The 14,726-nt window shown below is 40.4% G+C and overlaps 1 protein-coding gene across 1 annotated transcript in view; it reads left to right on the top strand.

Moving 5' to 3' along the window:
* LOC139729423 (uncharacterized) overlaps positions 1-14,726 on the top strand; it is a 78,969-nt gene that overhangs the window by 44,444 nt on the left and 19,799 nt on the right. Inside the window, exons 20-26 of the mRNA XM_071640352.1 lie at positions 37-164; positions 2,607-2,857; positions 3,711-3,749; positions 4,790-4,887; positions 5,588-5,746; positions 10,090-12,382; positions 14,406-14,522. Of these exons, the coding sequence (XP_071496453.1) occupies positions 37-164; positions 2,607-2,857; positions 3,711-3,749; positions 4,790-4,887; positions 5,588-5,746; positions 10,090-12,382; positions 14,406-14,522 (3,085 nt within the window). The remainder of the gene's footprint in view (positions 1-36; positions 165-2,606; positions 2,858-3,710; positions 3,750-4,789; positions 4,888-5,587; positions 5,747-10,089; positions 12,383-14,405; positions 14,523-14,726) is intronic.

Here is a 14,726-nt window from a genome sequence, read left to right on the forward strand (position 1 = left end):
CAATCAGCTTTGTCTCTGTTTCACTTCTAACATCAGGAAATCACGCAAGGATCAGCGAAAAGACAAAAAGTTCAAGAAGCCGAATCAGGGTGAGCAGAGGTCAGAGAAAGGTCAAGGAGATGCCGGGAGTCTGGTGCCAGAAGGGAAAGCTGCAGCCAAGCAAGGTGATTAGAAAGAGATTAAAGGGATCATATAGTTTGGGTTGAGACCTAATTTCAGGTTTCTAACACTTTTTGGTGAGATAATGAGAAACCTCTTATGAAATATGAAAGAGTACTATGTTATTCTATGAGGAATTCAACTTTTATTTTATGAAAATTGGTTTTGAAATGGCTTAGATATCCAAAAAAAGAGCGATTCTAATAAAGTGTAGGACCCACACTTTATTACAATCGTTTTGTTTTACTGTGTTTTTGGATGTTTCAGTCATTCCCAACTCGATTTTCATCAGATAAACTTTGAATTCCTCGTGAAATGGTATGCTCTGCACTATATCACAAGTGTTTCCTTGGTATCTGGCAAAAAGTTGAAAGCCCAATTCTCATCTCCACCAATACTGTCCATCCCTTTAACCCGTTGAGGATGGACTGATTTTGCTACGACACACATTTCCCATAGACACCTGCCCGAGTATACTTGGGACTAGTCCTCAATGGGTTAATAGTTGATAAGATACAAGTTTGGTCTCTATGGCCCGAATTCACAAAGGTGGTACAAATGAAACCATGGTTTAAACCATGGACACAAACCATGGAGCGCCAAGTGTTGCACGGAATATTTCGTTACGAAATTGGTCATTTTGTCGACAAAATAACCATTTCGTTAACAAAATTATCATTTTGTGGACGAAATGTTCATCTAGTTACAAAATGTTGTCATTTCGTTACAAAATAATCATTTCATTGACAAAATGACTGATTTCGTAACGAAATATTCCATGCGACACTTGGTGCTCCATGGTTTGTGTTGATGGTTTAAATCATGGTTTCATTTGTACCACCTTCGTGAATTCTAGCCAATGTGTGTCCACCTCACTCTCCTCTGTTCCTGTCTGTACACCAGTTTCACTGGGGTGACACGATCTTGTATGTGCAATTTTGATAAAAATGACTTTTTGGGGGTCAATGATCAGATAATCAGTTAAGTGATGTCCTGTCCAAATCCTAGCTGTCTTACCCCAAAAATGAAGCCACCACAGCATGTCAAAGAAAATGTCTAACCCATTGGATACAGTACTTTGGCTGCCATGTTTTTTTTTTTGCTCTCCTGAACATTTGACATTTTGTAGATACAAGGTCTTGTCACTCTAGCGACATTATATTATTTTCATGGTGCAGTCATTGCAGTCTGTTCTTTCCTACCCCCCCCCCCCTTTTCTCACTTTCTCTTGATAGCTTCCTTTACTGAAATATTACAAGAGGAATGGGCTAAGGGTCACTGACCATGGCAGAAAATGTCATTTCTGAACTGTTACTTCAGCTGTCAATGAACTTCCTCTAAAATTTACAAAATGGGTTTGCAAGTGCTGGAATGTCCAAGAATGGTATTTTTGGTAAGGAGTGAAAGAGAGATGGCTGTAATTTGGTATGATGAACAGAAGCACATTGTTGAGGATTTCTTATGTGAAAAGATTAAAGGACAATGTACAAATATCAGTGAACTTCCTTTACATATGACAAATTGGCTTTTCATATGCTGGAATATGATTTCAACTGTGAACTACAGTCAAATGACTCTAGATCTTATTTGTACATCTCTCCACTACCTCCCAATTTTGTCTCTATTTTATCTTCTCTCTGCCCCCAGTCTGTCTTCGTTGAATCTTTTTCTCCGTTCTCATTCCATCTATCTGTCTTGAAATGACCCTTTTAACCCTTTTGTCTGAGATACATTGTTTACAATATCTATTTGTGTGAGATGTGTTCTGTATTCATTGATATATTAAAGGCACATAGACCCAGTAGCGCTGTTGATGATACTGCCTATCACCGTTAGCATTGATATGTAGATTGCCAAAATTGAGCTGTCATCAAGAGTAAAGTGCGTAGGTGTTGCTAAGTAACGTTGCTTTCGTTGTCTTCTCTGCGCATCGCGCAGTCTGTAGTAATGCCAGGGTGCGTGCTTATGTGCTTCTTGGTATGACGTCACAAAAGAAGTTTGTTAAAACTGTCATCCCCCTCAGCCGAATCATGAGCCGAACTGTGATCCGACCACTGACTACAGTGGATCGGACTTCTTCAGACTTGTTGAAATGGGTCACACCGTAAGCGCTAAAGAGGAGTTGATAGCGTAGGTCTCTGTAGGAAACTTTAGCTCCACGCCCACGTACGCATTTGACTAAACCGCCGGGTCTATGTGCCTTTAGTCCAAGCTGTGTGCATCTCAGTGAGATAGTAGTAACCAAGAGTGGTTCCCTTGTTTCAGATGAAGCACAAATCTCACCTATAATTTATACTTTCAAATAATTTAGCATGGTAGGACAAGTACCCTGATACTAGATCTTTAAGCTCCTGTGAGCTCATGGAGTGTTGTACTAGAAATCTGTCAGTAACCATGGTAACCATACTTGCATCAGATGATGGATGATCTGTCTTTATCCCCATCAGGTGATACCGGTAAGCCATCTCAGGTTTCAAGGGTGCGGACGGTCTCTGATGCTGACAGCACCCATTCCTCTGATAGCAGCAAGAACCAGTCTACCCTGGAAGCTGGGACGGTGGGCGGAGCGGAGGGTGGAGCTGTGGGCGGAGCTGTGGGCGGAGCTGTGGGCGGAGCAGTGGGAGGGGAAGAAGACTTGGAGCCAAAGCCTCTGGCCACCTACGTCTTGAAGAGAAATGATATTATTGAGGAGGAGAAGGTATTTCTTGTCTGTCATTGTTTCCATGTCTGTCCAGTCTATGGGGATGCTCTATTCTTTACAGTTCCCTTTATTCTATATTCTTCTCAGAGACATGGCTTCAAGTGGTTCAGGATTACTACTTGGGGTTAGGATAAGGAATCGGAGTGGGAGTTGGAAATTTGCTTAGGATAAAGCTGGAGGTTTGGAATCCGAGATTACTGCTGTATTTTCAAGAGTAGAGTGAGGCTCAGCGGCAAGGGTTTGAAGTAAGGCTGGGAGTTGAGACAAAGACTGGTGGTGAGGAAAGAATGTGTGAGTTTGTTATCAGGGCTGGATTTGGATTTTATGGTGGGGATATGACAGACTAAAGGTTAGGATTGAGATTGTGGATGTAGGATTAGAGATATCAAGATCCAGGTTAGGGTTGTAGTGGGGTAAGGAAAAGGGGGTTAAGATTGGCACAGTGGGATAGAATTGTGGGTGGTATAAGATTTATACGGATTGTGACTGTTCATACAGGTGTAGTCTAGAGCTGGAACCTTAAAGATTTTGACTCAAGCTAGGGTAAAGGGTTATGGGTTGTGACTAGAGATCTGTCTTTATGTGTCATGTTGAGTGTGAATTCAGAAAAGGTAAGGTTGCCAGGTTTAAGGTTTGCCAGTTGTAAGGTTTCAACTCCTGTTGAAATAAGTGGAACAAATGGAACAAAATGGAAATAAATTAAGCAGGTCCACTAAGCATTTTCCTGATGGTTCTCACCACAATCAGTCATATAAGAAGTCAACCCTCATACTACTGGCTATGAAAGGTAGGAATTCTTCATTGTGGACAGAACATGACCATCTTTTCATTTCTTATTCCTCTTTCGCAGCCCAAAAAGTCTAAAAGTAAGCCCAAGAAGTACAGACCGGTAAGTACAATTGAATCATAGATTGTATGTTGTGCCTGTTATGGTTACACAATTCAATTTCTTTGTATGCTGTATATGGCATATATTTTGTGGTGTTGTTATTTTGAGAATTTTGTGAGTCAGGTGACCTTAGAGAAATCAACAACTCTAAAAAACATTGCTTCCCCCTAACAAAAATGGTATACACTCATGATTTCAAATTTGGGAAATGACTAACTTTCTCTTTGATAGGAGTAGTACCCTCTTTTCTCATTTCTTTTCTGTGGTTCTCAATTGCAAAATATACCACTCATGAAGTTATCTTTTACGTTCTGACTCACAAAATATTATGCTATATGAAAAAAAAATTGTGCCGCATAAAGTATAAGCGTGTCATTCATGGAAATTTGTCAGAATTTCTCACTGTCATGTAGTTTTGAGCTGACCAGATGACTCCTGATTTAGGGGGTGAGGTAGATTGAATGGTTATGATATTTGTGAAATAATGACAGGCATGGCAACAGCATGGGATGTACAGTATTGGTGGTATAGCAGATGTCCTGATGATGTCGGGTTAACCATGCCTCAAGTTTGTAGAAGTTTAGTCAGTCTGTGAGTGTAAGAAGGGGACCAAGAGGGTGCATTGATTTCCATGATCTAATCATTAGTTGATTAAATTGTGAAGGAAGGTTTTGACTCTTCTCTGATTGAAATGAGTGACGGACTGCTGTATACAAGAATGATATTAAGTTCAAACATAAATAGAACTTGACATGATAAATACTGAATTAAGCCTTGCTGGTTTGGTCTTCATAGCCAGGATAGACCTTACACTAGATCCCTGTATGCTGGTCAACAAAAAGATAAAAATTGATTACTTCAGTATTTTGTAGAACCAAGATTTTTAGATGTCTGGATTTATTTAAGAACAATTGCCCTGAAGTATAAGCCACATTCTTAGGTAATCATATTTCTGATGTGTTTTGTGCTGATGGGTTTATGGTGGTTATTACATGTTTCTTGTTTGCATGTTGATTTTCCTTCATATTCAACCACTGCAGGTCAATGACATCAATGAACTGATGGCTTTCCAGTTTGAGGAGGAGAATAGACGTCTGTATGGAGCAGAGAACGCTGAGGAGTTGGAGAACATCAACAGGTGTGTTCACTAGCCTTCTGTTCCAGTCTGTTTGATATTTCTACCTCCGCCAAGGGAGGAGGTTATGTTTTCATTACCGTTGGTTGTTTGTTGTTTGTTTGTCGGTGTCCAAAATAACTCAAAAAGTTGTGCAGGAATTTGGATGAACCTTGCAGAAAAGGTTGAAAATGACTAAAGGAATAGGTGATTAAATTTTGATAGTTCTCCAGAAATTCTTATTGATGTTATGAAGGATTTTTGATATTTTGGCAGGTAGGGTCAGTGAACTTGGAAGTTCAAGCTGGGCATTTTTTAGGTTTTCATACATGCACTAAAGGGCGAGGCACGGCGCGCAGCTGAGGGTTTTTGACGTAACAAAGGCTTTTATATTGGGAAATCGGACGATTTTTCAGCATGCCTACATATGGGCGGAAATTCCCAATCTCCATGGAAGAGCAAGATCATCGGTGGAAAGTAGCTGCTTGGTGGAGGTCTGTGCTCTCAGAGTGCTTTTCTATTTTTTTTTTCTGTGATGTGTGACACTTATATAGTACTGGTAATGTTCTCTTGACAGACATACAGGCTTCTTTTATGTCCATCCATCTTCCATCCTAAGGTCGTTTTCTTCATCTTTTTCTTTCTAACGATAAGTACTAGAAGTGCATGTTTTCCTGGTTACAATCAGTGTCTATACTGTTTTACCCTGACTTGCAATCTGCAGAAAATGGCAGTCAACGTTAGCGGTGTCACTGCCTGAGGACCGGCCCTTTGCCATACCAGAGCACCTCAAGGAAGCAGCTGCCAACCTTGAGGCATCGTTTGGTGTCTCCAAGGAGGAGGATGAAGAGGAGGAGGAGAGCCGGAGGATGGCACTCTACCTGTGAGTACTACCATGACTACTACCACGACAGGTGGTCCTAGGGCTGAGGCCAGGGTATAAACTGGCCCTCCCTGGCCCAGTGGGCCGATGATATTCACCCGTTTGCAGGAGTCGCCTCTAGGGGGCTAATCAAATCACTCTACCACTGTACCATCAACCAGATACTACCGTACATTGGCCTGGCATCTCAGAGACACGCTTCGTATAAAATATCACAGATGGAACCAACGTTATGAATGTGGCAAGGTTTCTAGAGGAAATATGTTGTTTATAGAGTTCCTTTGTTAGTAGTTACAATAGTTTAGTGGGTGTCTCATGAGGTGTCATGGAAGTGGGAGGGGGGAATTGTTGAAGTGAGCATCACAGCAGAACCATATGGGTAAAAACTGAAGCTTCAAAGTGAAAGGTCACCAAACCTTGGCTAGAAATGTATTTTTCAAACTTCAGCTAGTAGAGTCTGATGAGAGTGATTTGGGTGAGAGCTTACAAATGTATTGGAAAATATTTCCTTTGTTTCAAGGGGGTTAAAAATGTTCCCTTGAGGTCAAGGGTCAAGATCAATGATTTCTGATTGGAGCATACATTCACAAGGTTATGATATGAGGGCAAAGAAAAAAAGATATTTGATGAAGGTTTGATAGTCCTTCAGCGAGGGTGGTCATGGAGAGTTGTACCTACTGAAATCAAGAATCAGCAAAAAAAAAAAATAAAATCTGAAATATTTGTTTTTAAAAGGCATCTTTTACAAGAATAGCTGCAGTAGATGCTTCATAACACAGAAAATTAAGTTTTGCATGTTTTGTGTCGTTGTTGTGTCGTTCAAGTTGTTTTGTATAGTGTATTAATGTATATGTTTAACCATTTACGTGCCCATGGACTTAGCCCAACTAACCAAACTTTTTCATCTACATTCAGTAATTGATTCTAAAATGTAACCTTATGTAAAGTAAGCAAGCTCAGTCAGGTGTATCAGTGTGCCCCAGTCAAAGTGACACAGGGAATTATGGAGATCAAGTAATCTCTAGTCATTAACCCTCTGTGTGGCTGATTAATTTCCTGTTCAGAGGTATGTGTAATAGCTTTGTGCACCTCTTACTCAGTGGCATGGAAAGGGTTAACATGTAGTTTCGAGATGACTGTTCTAATCATCAAAGGAAGAACTTTAGCCTGTGTGCCAATTGGTGCATGAATCATATTAAAGGCATAATTTATCATTTGCAGATGAAACAAAAACCGAGCACTAGTGCTTTAAAATAGTTCTAATATGTAAGTTGTCAATAGAAGCAACCACTGTAGAAGTTTGAATCCATATAATCTTTTTAAGTGTTTTGAAATGCACAAAATGTGAACAATAGTTATAATAAAAATGTTTCCAGACTAAACTGTCTACAGTTATGGTTTAATGAGAAAAATACTGATATCTCCTAATATTTTAGGCTTTATTGGACATTTTATATGGTAGGATGTTTTGTCATACAACAGACCTACACATATGCATCACATGTGATGTCTTGAACATTTTTTCAATCACTGCTCTCAAAGGTAAACAGGACTTTTAAGCGTTAAAAACATGTTTACCACAAGGTAACAGGAAAACTCATTGCTTGTGTTATGTTGCTAGCATCAAGAATTGTTAGCAAAATGAGACAAAGTGACTACAGCAGAGAGTTCATGACAAGGGCATACCAACTGGAAAACACTTTCCTTCCTTGGTAGCTGCCCTGCTTGGCGATAATCACTTTACCTCTGTTCAGCTTTATGACGTATTGTTTAATAGCATAGTATTATTATTTTATCTACCAAATAGAATGTATGCAGATTCTAATGCCAGAGAGTGCACAAATAATCATGTGTTTATGCAAAATAAGATTATATCAGATTATATTATATTAGATTAGATTATATTTTGTGTATACATGTATGTTCATAGTGTATATAACCACTCCTTCACAGGCAGGTAATGTGTTTGTTTTGTGTCATGTGGTAACATATTAACTTTGTACTTGTCTCCTTGTAATTGAAATGTCTTGTCATTTATTCCATACATTCTAATATGTTGTAAGGGTAGGATGCGAATTATCTATAGGCACAATTATGTATTTGAAAGTCGCTTGAAAATCTGAGGCTTTGATCTACTCCTGTTACTTTTGTCTGAGAAGTAATGAACTTACCGAGTAACTCTCACAGTTCTGTGCATTATGGCTAGTCTGCTACAAAGGCTTTAAAGTGTGACGCAAGTCATAATTCTTTGTAGGTCATTGCTATGATGTAAGTTTGTGTAAGTTTGTGTTACTATATGTGTAGAGTGTGAGATAAATCATTCTCTCTATGCAATAAAGGCTGGAGAGGAGTTCATCTTTAATGAGTTGCACACTTACCCAAACTACAGGGTAAATGCACTAACATTCACAGCACAGAGGTGATAGGACAATGTGCATACTGTCCATGTGATAGATCATTCACAGATTTTTTCTTTCTTTCTTTTAAAGCGGGGGGGGGGGGGGGGGGGGGGGGAGGTGAGGATATTATTTCCAGGGTTGTTTTAAGTTGGAGGCCACCCGATACTGGTACTGCTGTGGAAGTGCAATTAGACTTGATGTTTGAATATTTTGAACTAACCTAAACCTGTCAAGGACAAGCTGATTTTGCTACTGTGCACTCCCGTTATAACGAACACAGTTGTAACGAAATTCCGGTTTAGTACAAGGAAGTAAAAATTTAGGCTGCAACACAAAAGGCTCTATGTTTTTTATTGTTTATTTAGTTCAGTTAAAACAAATTTTCGATGTAATGAAAGAAAACTGCCGGTCCCGAGGACTTCATTATAACTTGAGTCCACTGTATAACATGTTTCCCATAGACATCTGCCTGAGTATACTTGGGACTTTTCTAACAGGTTAAACATGTTAATTTACAGGTATTGGCAACATCTGTGTGTGACTTGCTAATTTAACAAGGATGTGCCTTTATCTTTTATTGTCAATCGTAAAAGACACTGAGGAACTTATAACGTTAGCTGTTTTCTAGCTTTTCTGTACTAATTTAGATCTGTAGATAAACGGTCAAGGCTAACCTTTATAGTGAATGATTCTTTCTAAATGCACTCTCGCAGTCACTGCCTCCATCTACTGTACAAGGCAGAAGAGTTTGAATCAGCTGTAGGGACTCAAATTTGATGTAATGCATAGTTATTTGTGAGACTTTCAAATTACTCAAGGTCTTTAACTGTACGTTTGATTCTGCATGTGTAAATAACAGCTGCATGCCATTATGAAGACAGTTATATGAGAACGTCTTGCACATCATCTTTGAGAACATTTACTGGTAGTACCACATGTTCAAACTAATAAGGCCATAGTAAAACACAGATGATATGGAGTAGTGACATTGCATTTATAGAAAATGAGGATTTAAATAAATGTAATTGACATCTGTGTTGCAAATTGAGCTAGTTTGTGGCATGTCCAAATTCATGAAATTCTTGCGTCGATGTAGGGCAATTTGTCAATCAGTTGCAAAAAATTTGCAGCATGTGTTAAGTCAGGGCTCGACATTAGCTGTGTCCTGGGGCCACTAAAATTGGTGTCAGACCCCCAAATTTATCTAGTGATGAACCGATCGGGCAACCTAAATTCCAAATGAATTATTACTTTTGCTTTTATTTCGGGCCACTTCATATCTTTCCAGGCCACCAAAATTTCAGATTTGATGATTGTAGTGTCCCAAACGTGCCCCCAGACAAAAAGTCAATGTCGAGCCCTGATTGAGTGCTCTAATAATGAAGTTTCTTTGCACATTTAAGTCATAGCAGAAGTAATAGAGAGTTGTTAACTTGCAAGTCCGTTGTGTCTTAGTACCATTGTAGAGTTGCACTGTCACAAGGAAGTTTTTTGTGTATGTAAATAAAGATGCACTATCTAAATGAATTTGATGAATTAACATTTCTTTCTTCCTCTTCTGTTACAGAATCATGTCTGTAACTGTAATTTTTAAAACCAGAGACAATGACCAAAAATATCAAATACACAGTATCCATCCAGGAGATAGGGACTGCCTGCAACACTTATTGCTCTAGTTGCCTTAGGTTCATTCACTCTCTGATAATCACCAGTGCAGTGATAAAGTTATTGTTTGCCCTTCTCCTTCAAAATCACAAGCATTCTTGCTTTGGACACTTTGCACTGCATTGAGTGATTTCATTTGTGGTTGTAAGCAAAGATAACCGTGCCACATATTGTCTGATATTCAAACTTTTTAATAGTGGATCTTTGTACATTGTTCATGGTGTCAGAAACTTTTTGTTTGAAGAGAAACCTTTTATCGTGTGTGATCTTTTCTTTCAGGAATTTGAAGGATTTGTTTGAGTCCCATGGTCCCCTTCACCTGAAAGACCCCATCCTGATATCATGGTTCATAAAGCTGCCCTTTGAACACAAGAAGCTCATCCTAAAGGAAGGAGGGCTAGAGACCTTCCTGTGTCGTGCTCAGGATATTGTGCTCGTAGGCAGGTATGCCGGCCTCTTACGGGATGAGCGAATATGTCGTGAGCTGGCTGAAGCAGATCCTGACCCTAGTCGGCACAATCTTTCAGGAATGTCAGAAAGCACAACCCTCCGTAACTCCTCCCTCAATCCAAACGTTCAGCCTTTTGTCCCAAGGGAAGGTGGTTACAGACCCATGCAGCAACTCGACTCATTTGATGACATGTATGATGCAGAGAGCAGCGACGAAAGCGATGATGAATCTGACAGGGAGGATGACAGTGATGGAGACGGAGAAGAGTCTGAGGAGGAAAATGATGAAGATCTGGAAGAAGCCGACACTGAACAGGAAGTTTGTGACCTTCAAGATCCACCGACAAATTCCACATTTGTAGAGGAAGAAGGAGCAGAGTCAAGTCCTTTGACATTAAGTGTGGGTGAGATGGAGACAGAGTTTGGGAAGACTGATGCCATTGATGATGATGACTTTCATTGGGAGGACCATTGGAACTCCAAGGAGCACTCCAGAGAGGACTTCATGGAAAGTGATGATGATGATGAGGAGGAGGAGGAGGAGGAGTACAAAGAGAAGGGGGATGAGGAGAACAAGGAGAAGACAGAGGAGGAAGAGAAGGAGAACAAGTGGGAAGATGAGATGGAAGAAGAGAAGGAAAATGAGGAGAAAGAGGAGGTAGAGGAGGTGGTTGAAACAGAGGAGAAAGAGGAAAATGAAGCAGATGATGTCGAGGAGAAAAGTGTCCTGGAGACGATGGTAATGGAGGGAAAAAATGAAATTCCAGAGGAATCTGCTACCATAGCAGCAACAGAGATGATGAAAGGCGAAGACACCGCTATATTAGAGGAGCAGAACCAGGATCAGAGTGAAGATGGCTCCAGTCCAGATAGTTCTCTAGAAAGAGAACAGCCTCAATCTGAACATGGCGATGGTATTGATGCCACAGATGATAGCCAGTCAGATGCCAGTCAGAATGTCCAACCAACTCATCTTTCAGCATCCTCCAGCAGTGAGATGCCATCTCCTGTGGAGGACCCTCCCCTGCCTGGTAGCCATGTTTCACAGCCTGGACTCCCAAGTAAAGAGGACAATGTTGGTACCACTGTCACTCAACAAGACTTCCCTACAGCATCAAGCCACGAACAGGATTTCCCGTCTGCGGAATCCTCTGAGACGAGAGATATCCCAATCCCCTGTGATGCGACTAAAACCAGCTGCAGTGAGCCAGAAATCTGCTCATCTATGGACAACGAAATAAATCCCATATCTGTTGACTCCTACCCATGTAAAACCACAAGCGTTAAGAGTTGTAGCTCAGGCTATTCTCATGTTGATAGTGTCCAAACTTCAGAGAGAAAACTGGAGGAATCCTGTGATGAGCCAAGAACAGATCCTAGTCAGCCTTCTGTTGATGGTCCTACCCGGGGCACAGAAGGATTAGGGAATAGTGCTTCAACTGAGGACACAGCAGTAGCAAGCAAGGAGGATGGTGTCAGTCCCATCACCCACAGCAGTGACACTAAGCCACCAGAGGAAGTGTCCAGTACAGACAGACTTTGTGATCAGACTGAGGCTGATGAGTTTCTGCCTATATCTAGTCCTGGCATCAGTGATGAGAAGGAAGACGCTGGTGGTGACACGCCTGTTAATGATGCCTTGAGTCTGGCCTTTGGTGACAGGGCTGGTGACCAGGAGGGTGACCAGACTGTGGCTACAACAGATTTGATCGAGATTAGTGATTTCAGTTCTGATGAGGAAGAAGATACCAGTAGTGATTCATCTTTACGCAAACGTCAGCCTTCTCGTTGCTTAATTCGTATGTTGGAGGAGGCTGATGCTGAAGCAGAAAAGACCATGGCTGATGCTATAGCTGCAACAGAAACAACCAAGGCTGATGCTGCAGCTGCAACAGAAACCACCAAGGCTGTTGCTGTGGCTGCCACCCCTGAAAAAGACACACAAGGTGCAGTCGCCAAACTTAATCCACGGTCAGAGGATTACTGGAAACAGATGTACGAGGAGAGGTTTAATGCATGGATGGAGAAAAGGCCGCCCTCACCTGCAACCAACACAAGAACGTTTGGAACCAACACAACTCTGGACGTCGTCGAGATGGAGCAGGAGATGGAACAGCTTCAGGTAGGTGTGCTTTGATGGATGTGGTTTCTTGGTTGTGGCTTGTTGAGTGTGGTTTACTGAGTGTGCTTTGATTGGTATGGTTTCTTGATTGCAGTTTATTGGTTGTAGTTTGGTGGGTGTGGTTTCTTGGATTTGGTTTCTGGGGTGTGGATTCTTGGGTGTGGCTTTGTGGGTGTGTTTTTTTTTTTTTTTTTTTGGGGGGGGGGGAGGTTGTTGATGTTGTTTCTTGGGTGTGGTTTCTTGAGTCTCGGTTTGCCTGATGTGGCTTCGCTGTTGGATGGGTTCTGTGTAGTGTGCAGGGTTGTGTCAGATGCAAATAGCTTGCCATATATTTTTGTTTTCCTCTGTAGATGTGATATGACAGTTGGATTTGTCTCCCTCTGTTGACAAAAAGACACCAATGGTTGGGATATCTAATACCACCATTCCCTGCCAACCCTTACTCCTTGTAGTGCTTGCAGAGAGAACTAATGAAAGACCGATGATCGTGGGGCTAGAATTGAGAAAAAAGATTTACCTGCTGCTGACAGGTTCCCCCCATATGATCAACTTGTACGCCTCTCAAGGAACCCGTTTGCATCCATTTCTGGGTTAAAGGGATAGTATACTTTTTCGCCAAGATGGGGCTTCAGGTTTCCAACTTTTTTGTGTGTGAGATAATGAGAAGCATCTTATGAAATGTGAAATGTGAAAGATCATACAATTCTGGGAGGGATTCAATTTTTTTTTAATATGAAAATTGGTTTTGAAATGGCTGAGATATTCACAACAGTAAAACAAAGGAGTCCTATTGAAAGGTGTGTCCCACCTTTTATTAATGACCCCTTTGTTTTTGGATATATAAGGCATTTCAAAACCAATTTTCATCGGATAAATTTTAAGTCCTCTTATAATTGCATGCTCTTTCACATTTCATAAGAGGTTTCTCATTACCTCACAAAAAAGCTGGAAACCTGAAGCCCCCATCTCAATCAAAGCTATGCCATCCCTTTAATCACCAGGGACATTTCACCTCCAGCAAGCAAAATCTCATGCTGCAAAATGCATTTTTTTTTTTTTTAAGACATGCTTCAAATTTGTGCATAAGTGCAAGCAAAGTCCCTTGTGAAACCCCTCGAATCAAGTTGAAGCATTCATTTTGGCCCTGGGGCATTCAATTATACAACTTGCTCATTGAGTATCTGTACATATCAACCTGTGTTCTATAGAATTGTTTTTTTAGCTTTCTCATATTTCTATCTTCATTGTCATAAAAATTTCACTTTGTTTGATTGTTCATTTGTTTGTTTGGTTGGTTTTTTGGGGGAGGGATGTCATTCATTTCATTTTTAGAAAATTACCCACAACCAAAATTGTATTCGTAGGATGTCCTGAGAAATAACAACTGTATACACGTGCAGACTTCTCTACCCTTTTGGGGGCAAGGCAATAAATGTAATGGGTCTTCTCTTCTGTTGTCTCTGTGAGGGACATGATTAGTTATCCTCTCATCACTCTCGGCATGATTTGTTGGTAACCATTAAATGCTAGTATACACATCTTCTGATTTTTGCATTTGCAAAACAAATAATTAAGTAGAATGTAATACAAACAATAAGAAATTGAATGGATGTCAAAAGTAATTTTAAAAAACTTGAATAAATTTACTTACAGATATAATGTGAGAAACCCATTAGGCCTGAAAATTTTGCATATTGCACACTTAATTAGCAATTTAATGATAATACTGATAATAATAGTGGCTACTTGTATAGTGCAAAGGTCCACCTTTCAGTGTTCATGGCCTTTTGATTTAAATTTGATTTTGATTTAATTCAAAAGTTATGAACGTGCTGTATATTGACCGGTGTGAAATTCCATGTGTTGATTTAGCTCGAGTCACTTGGCATCCATGCCAAATCCCTTTTCATTTCATCATTGGGGGGGGGGGGGGGGTCTCCTCATGTGACTAATTCCACATGGTCTCATATTGCGCAAGACAAACTATTTGGCAATCACCTTGTCATTTCCTCTGTGAATGTAGAAAACTTTGCAAGAGAGCATTATTCAGCTAGAGCTGTCACAGAGAAAAGGCAATCAGGATCGGCAACTTTTGGCACGGAGAGAAGTCTGCATGAAAGGGGAAAGGCAACATCTCAAGGTTAGGACACCATTCCCACCCCTCTATGAAACTGTTTAACCTAAAACCCTACACTACAAAGCTTTGAATATAAAACAGATTAATTAACTAACGGCTTGTTAGGTTTAAAGATTCATTAACTAATGGCATGTTGGGTTAAAGATTCTGTTTCTATGCTTTATAGTATGCCTTGATTTAAGCATGTGATGCTCTGTGGATAAAATT

The sequence above is a fragment of the Diadema antillarum genome, unplaced genomic scaffold (assembly GCF_040938485.1).
Source record: "Diadema antillarum isolate AM-2024a unplaced genomic scaffold, OU_Dant_1.0 scf00000020, whole genome shotgun sequence".
Lineage (NCBI taxonomy): Eukaryota > Metazoa > Echinodermata > Echinoidea > Diadematoida > Diadematidae > Diadema > Diadema antillarum.